This window comes from Rhagoletis pomonella, unplaced genomic scaffold (genome assembly GCF_013731165.1).
Source record: "Rhagoletis pomonella isolate Grant_MI unplaced genomic scaffold, Rhpom_1.0 Rhpom_scaffold_06165, whole genome shotgun sequence".
In the NCBI taxonomy this organism is placed as follows: Eukaryota; Metazoa; Arthropoda; class Insecta; order Diptera; family Tephritidae; genus Rhagoletis; species Rhagoletis pomonella.
Window position 1 is genome coordinate 1 of NW_023464699.1, and position 6,943 is coordinate 6,943.

Below are 6,943 nucleotides of genomic sequence, written 5' to 3' on the forward strand. Positions count from 1 at the left end.
TTAAACGCCGAATTAACCTACCATCCAAAAGTTTGAATGCTCAGGTGTCAGGCATCAACAACACCGTTTCAGCCCAAGTCAAAGAAGCGTGTTTAATACAGTTGCGGTCACCGATTGACCCTTTAATAAAAATAGATACCACTGTCCTGGTTCTACCACAGCTTACAGGAAATCTGCCGACTTGCCAGATCAATGCTATGACAAAGCAAGCGTTTCCGGATTTAGTATTAGCTGACAAGAGATTCTTCATAAATGAGCAAGTTGATCTTGTACTAGGCGGCGATATTTACGCCCAAATAATATTGAGTGGCATACAGAAGAATGTTTTAGGTACCCTGCTTGCGCAAGAGACTGTATTCGGCTGGATACTAACCGGTCAAACTGAGGCAACAGGGCCAACGAATAAATGCGTTTCATTCTTCAACGAAGTCACTCTAGACAAACAATTAGCGTCTTTTTGGGAATTAGAGGACATCCCAAAGAACCATACATACACCAGAGAGGAAGTTTACTGCGAGGACCTGTACAAACGCACAACTAAAAGGAACAAAGATGGAAAATATACAGTATCGTTGCCATTCAAAATGGATTTTCCAGGGAGCGTGCGGTTAGGACCCTCTCTCAAGAGCGCTTGCTCTCAATTTTTTCGCAATGAAACGCGTCTAGCAAAGGACCCACTCCTACAAACGGAGTATAATAGGGTACTGTCCGAGTACGAAACTTTAGGACATATGACGCGAATTTCCAGCCATATTCAAGCTGATGAGTGTGAAAATTATTTTTTACCTCATCATGCCGTCCGGAAGGAAGAAAGCACCACCACCAAAGTACGGGTGGTGTTCAATGCGTCGTGTCCGACAGCTAATGGGGTGAGTCTCAATGATGTGCTTCATCCTGGTCCAGTACTGCAAAATGACCTCACCATCTTAATACTTCGGTGGAGATTTTATAAATATGTTTTTAATAGCGACATCGAAAAGATGTATCGCCAGATTTTACTTAATCCTACCGATAGCAAGTATCAACGAATAGTTTTCCGCACAAGCCCAACAGAACCAATTAGTCTTTTTGAACTTAATACGGTGACTTTCGGGGTCAATTGCGCCCCTTACCTCGCGATTAGAACCCTGCTCCAATTAGCTGACGATGTAGAACAGTCACACCCCATGGCGTCGGACATACTAAGAAATTACATGTATGTTGACGATGTTTTAGCTGGCGGTCACTCCATCGAGGCTGCTATCAAGGCGAAAACCGAAATAACAAGTGCATTGCAGTCTGCTGGGTTCCCCTTGAGGAAATGGACGTCCAATTGCAATGAAATATTAAAGGGAATACCAAAATCCCATCTACTGAAAGAAGACTTCTTGGACTTTGAAGACACCAGCACAGTTAAAGCTTTGGGTATCAGGTGGAATGCCCACTCTGACAATTTTTACTTTACAGCCAAGCCAATAGAGGAACAGGTTAGCTATTCTAAAAGGCAAATACTATCGGCTATTGCCAAATTATTCGACCCTCTAGGATGGCTTGCACCAGTGGTAATTACTGCGAAAATTTTAATGCAGAATATCTGGTTGGAAGGAACAGGGTGGGACGAAATCGTGTCACCTACGACTCTAGACCGCTGGAAAAATTTTAGGGAAAGCTACGACAGTATCGAAAGAATTCGTATTCCACGTTGGGTACACTTTTCCCCTGTGACCGAGATCGAAATTCACGGATTTTGCGACGCCTCAGAGAAGGCTTACGCAGCATCTATTTACTTGCGTGTCGAAATAAGCAGCAAAGTGTTCATCAACCTGCTACTATCAAAAACTAGGGTAGCACCAGTTAAAACAATTTCCTTACCACGCCTAGAACTCTGTGGAGCGGTCCTGTTGGCAGAAACCCTGGAATCGATTTCGGATAATCTGAACTTCGCCCATCGTACAACTCAGATGTGGACGGATTCCACCATCGTGCTTGCCTGGATACGCAAGCCTCCATGCTCATGGTCGACATTTGTAGCCCATCGAGTGACCAAAATAATTGAGAAGGTGGGAGGAGAAAACTGGCGTCATGTGGACTCAACGTCAAACCCCTCAGATTTAGCCAGCAGAGGACTTACGGCGCAAGAATTAATAAACAATTCCCTGTGGTGGGAGGGCCCTTCTTGGCTTCAAGAAGACCACTCAAAATGGCCCACTCAAGGAAAGGACTATAACACAACCATTGAAGAAAAAAGGGTACAAGTTCATATAACAACAATGGATAGTAAGACTGATATTCTTGATAGGTTTTCTGAATTTCCAAGAGCTTTGAGAGTGCTATCATACGTAATGAGATTCTCCCAAAGAACCCGTCCAAATACCAAAGCTTCATTTCAAGCGAAATCTTGTTTAATTTCAGCTGATGAAATTAAAGCAACGACCCAACGCTTAGTACTAGTTTGCCAGAAGCAGCATTATGGTGAGGAATATTCAGCATTAGTATCAGGAAAATCAGTAGGTTCTAAAAGTGAAGTATTGCCCCTTACCCCATTCATCGACAAAGACGGTATAATGAGAACAGGTGGACGGCTGGGAGCATCTCGTGATCTCGCCTACAACGAGCGTCACCCAATCATCCTGCCTTATAATTGCACCTTGTCCCGTCTCATAGTTCAGTTTATTCACAAAGTTTCCCTGCATGGTGAGAATCAGCTCATGCTGCGCTTGATCCGAACACAGTACTGGATACCTAGGGTCAAAAACTTGATTAGGTCCACAATTCATAACTGTAAGGCTTGCACGATTTATCGCAAACGCGCGCAAACTCAGTTAATGGGAATTCTTCCCAAGGAAAGAACGACATTTTCGCGAGCGTTTACAAATGCGGGAGTCGACTTCGCAGGGCCATTTGACATTAAAAGTTATAGTGGCCGAGGTTGTCGCATGTCAAAAGGATATGTCTGCCTATTTGTATGCTTCGCAACAAAGGCAATCCATTTGGAAGCCACTTCGGACTTGAGCACTCAGTCGTTTTTAGCAGCATTTGCCAGGTTCATCGCACGACGAGGCTGTCCAAAAAATATCTATTCCGACAACGGCACCAATTTTGTGGGAGCTTCTAGAGCTCTGAGAGCCGAAACAAAAGCCTTTTTAAAAGACGCCCGCGATAACACTTTGGCGAAATACGCTCACCAAATGCTTTCGTGGCACTTCATTCCCGCTTCAGCTCCCCACATGGGCGGACTGTGGGAAGCGGGAGTTAAAAGTTTTAAAAGCCACTTTACGAAAATTGCTTCCCAACACAAATACACGTTTGAGGAATTTACAACCCTATTATGCAGAGTTGAATCCTGTCTCAACTCTCGACCCCTGAGTCCCTCATCAAATCAACCAGGAGACCTGGAGCCACTGACTCCAGGCCACTTCTTAATCGGTGGACACATACTAGCTCCACCAGAAATAGACGCTGATGAAAATCGTGCCTCGATTGTAAATCGATGGCAGAGGCTCAAGGCTCTACACCACACGTTCTGCAAACGGTGGAAAAGTGAATATCTCACGGAATTGCAGAAACGCAACAAATGGAGATATCCGCAAGCCAATATGAAAATTGGAGACCTCGTGATCATCAGAGAAGATAACCTGCCGCCAAACGAATGGAGACTCGGAAGGGTAGTTAACGTCCATCTAGGTGCAGACAATAGGGCAAGAGTAGTGGACCTCATGACTGAAAGAGGACAGGTTACTAGACCTGTAGTCAAGCTGGTTCTACTACCCCCCTGTGATCAACAACACAGCGAATCGCAACCAAGTAACGACTCCATTTCGTAAAAGCCTAACTTAGTCCACAACCACAATTCGCAACATAATACAGTCCACTTTATCATACGAATATAAATCATTACTGCGAGATGCTCAACAAACTATATGAATCGATTTCGTTTTGTTGATGCGCAAAAATAACTTATCAAAATAATTTCGTTTCTTTTCGTTAAAAACAAGAATAGAATTATTTTGATAATTACCTAAATGATAAGAAACTGAATTGTTTCAACAGAAACGATTGGCTTATTTTGGTAAACGCTATAATTAACGTTACAATGCATACGTGCTTTTGATATGTATACACATACACACGTACCCCAGGAAATCATTATAAACGAATGGAGTTTGCGCGAACATAATATACTACGTCCACCAAATTCAAAAAATATTCAAGATTCCTTTAATTTTATTTAAAGTATATCTTATTAGAAGCTTTCGGATAAAAAGGTTGGGAGGAGCGGTAAGTTGCCTACATGTTTTTATTCCTTCTAACCTTGCGGAATTAATACAATTGTGTCGCAATCTTTATATCGAAGAATTGCCTACATAATATGTATATGGGCTGCATGAATTCATTCAAACTTCAAGCCAAACAGAGTACAGTACATTTGAATATTTTACTTCACCTACAAAATACTCAGCGTTTGGAATTTTGTAAGTTATGAATATACATTTTGTTTTAAATTGTCTACCTTTAAATGGAAGAATGTGACTGAATGAATGGAAAACATTTAAATCATTCAAACTCATTTCGGCACACAAGTTTTCTCGTATGTAATAGGAGCGCAGCAATACATACATACATACATATGTATGTTTGTACATATGTACGAAGAAAAAATATTTCTGGATATTCATACAAAGAGTTGACATTTATATCAATTCAATTTATTTTCACTTTGTCGACACATATATCTGAACAGCTGTTCACTCAGATTTAAAAAAAAAAAAAAAATTATTAAAATTTTAAGCTAAAATTATTCATCCGTTTTGTGTATGAATAATTCATATGCCGTTTGAATGCATTCATGCAGCGCTCTCCTACATATCACCGCAAGGGATGGTTATGGACTTTCGTCATTACACCCGATTTACATGATTCAGGTACTTTGTGTTTTCTATTTGCTTTTACACGTTTCAATTCTGTTGAAGTCAAGTTTGGTTCGGTAAATGGGAAGCAACGAAAATGCCAAAAGCAAAGCAAGAAAGTTTAAACGACTTGACGGTACAGACGCATGTGTACTCGTCCCTTTTGTTCTCACCCCCTCTCTTCCACATGCGAGCAGAATGGAATTCAATACTTGAACTGTGTAAAAGCAGTATAATAATAAAAAGGTTATAGTACTCACCATATTCCGGGGAAAATTACCAGACAAATTAAGTTGGCAGAAGACGTAGTTTGTGCCACTTGACCAAATATGCAACCAGGGGTTTGTTGTGAAAAAACATTTTGCTGTACAAAAACTGATTGCGCCTCCTGTTTGTTGCTCTGGTACATGCCAAAATTCGGCGGAGTTTGCATTTGTTGAGATCGCGTGGATTGGGTAAAAACGTTTCCCCCATTTGTTATTTGCTGCTTCTGAATACTTAGGTTAAATAAACTACCACCTGCGTTCTGTTGAGCTTGGGAAGAACACAAACCTACGATGAACGAAGGTTTAATTTGATGCTGCTGTAATAATGATTGGCTGAACAAACCTCCGGTCCCTTGCTGCGCGCGCCCAAAACGTCCAACAGTAACATCAGTACTTGTCAGCGTTTGACCAAATAGATTTTGTGGGGCGCCTCCTCCGAATATGGAACTAGCATTTGGAAGCTGTTGAGAAAAAACTGAAGACTGCTGATTTTGAAAATTAAAAGCTGACCTACCTCCACCAAGGATTCCTCCAGGAGTCGAAGGTGCCATTCCGCCAAATACGCATCCGGCATTGGTAGTATGACCATGATCGTTAAAAGCATCACCAAAATTTTTATTACTGCTGGATGTAGCGCCAGGTTTTTTTAAATATCAATGCTGTGTCACTGGCAACGCTAATTTCAAGGCCAAATGGATTAGTTTTATTACTTTTAGTCAAACCCACATTTGTGGCGGCTTCTGAAGTTGCATCATACAATCGGCATATAATATCTACTACATGGGGTGATATCTGCGCCATTGTTTTCATTTTATTATTAGCTTCAATGGCTTCTTTGGCGAATTGTTTAACGAACTGATCGAAACAGTTTTTTTTTTAGCTTCATAACATATCCATCGTATTTCGTCAAAGGACTGATCTTCTATAAAATTTGGAAAACAAAGGTTTATCTGTGCGATACAGATCCTGCAAGACTTCAAATTCGCACAATCGATACAGAAGTTTTGTCTGAATGCATGTGATTTGTCGTGCGCGATTTTGCAACCACTTTTAGCTAAATCCAGCATCATCTGAAATGGAAACGAAAAGATATTAGTAAGATAATAGGGTTTACATAAAAGATTCATATTATATTAATTCATATTTCACGATACTTAATGGTTGGCTTTTTCCGAGAGGAATTTGTGCTGCGAGTATCGCCTGCATACCCGAAGTTCCCAAGAGCCACGCACTTCCATTCATCATACTAAAATTCCTCATTCATCCTTCAGGCGAACTCGATTACGAGTTGTAAATGTGCCGTACTTGGATGAATGAGGGTTTTGGGTGGAATATCTCCAAGGAAAGCTAAAAGTAGAAGGTAAAAAATATCACATTAAAATATTATGAGAAAAATACGCAACTTACCGCATCATAATTACTCGTGCCATTCAGGAAATTGTGATATGTGCTGCAATTGCCCTCAATGAAAGTGTCATTTTTAAAAAATAGTGATGTGCAGAGTTGCCCCAATACTCGGTACCCAAAGTTTCGGTATTGGTAACCGATACCGATTCAATGCAATATACCTTAGTAGTAATATAAGTACACTTAAATCACCTCTCGCACAATTTCGGGTCCATTTTGTTTTTTTTGCAGAAGAATAATAAAGGTTCACATAAAAATGAAGCGTTCTCTGAAACGAATGACTTTCAGTTATTTAATTTTTGTTCTGTACCCCCTGAAGGCGCTGTGGACTCCGTATTCACAAAGAATTCCGTGCATAGCCCCTTAAAAAAAAAAAAAAAAAAA

The 6,943-nt window shown here is 40.7% G+C and overlaps 2 protein-coding genes across 3 annotated transcripts in view; one reads left to right on the forward strand and one right to left on the reverse strand.

Moving 5' to 3' along the window:
* Positions 1-6: 6 nt before the first annotated feature.
* The window catches only part of LOC118755403, a 9,786-nt gene continuing 2,849 nt past the window's right edge, over positions 7-6,943 (forward strand). The window contains exon 1 of the mRNA XM_036490241.1: positions 7-44. The gene's annotated coding sequence lies outside the window, so the exon portion shown is untranslated. The remainder of the gene's footprint in view (positions 45-6,943) is intronic.
* Positions 5,142-6,083, reverse strand: LOC118755405. 2 transcript variants are annotated; one of them, XM_036490243.1, is made up of 4 exons: positions 5,784-6,083; positions 5,667-5,753; positions 5,496-5,613; positions 5,142-5,438 (listed from the first exon to the last, which is right to left on the reverse strand). In XM_036490243.1, exons 2-4 carry the CDS (start codon positions 5,739-5,741, stop codon positions 5,143-5,145), a joined length of 489 nt encoding a protein of 162 aa, XP_036346136.1. In that variant the 5' UTR covers positions 5,742-5,753; positions 5,784-6,083; the 3' UTR covers position 5,142. The 2 variants fall into 2 exon arrangements, with proteins under 2 accessions (XP_036346136.1, XP_036346135.1); XM_036490242.1 differs by having other exon boundaries at positions 5,667-6,083.

What these genes read in the sequence shown, in the direction of transcription:
- LOC118755405 (XM_036490242.1), bottom strand. Translation starts at nt 5,756, where the DNA reads ATGCTTTTAACGATCATGGTCATACTACCAATGCCGGATGCGTATTTG. An exon ending in TGGAGGAATCCTTGGTGGAG is followed by an intron (nt 5,614 to 5,666) that starts GTAGGTCAGCTT and finishes TTTTCTCAACAG; the next exon opens with CTTCCAAATGCTAGTTCCAT. An exon ending in CGCGCAGCAAGGGACCGGAG is followed by an intron (nt 5,439 to 5,495) that starts GTTTGTTCAGCC and finishes CGTTCATCGTAG; the next exon opens with GTTTGTGTTCTTCCCAAGCT.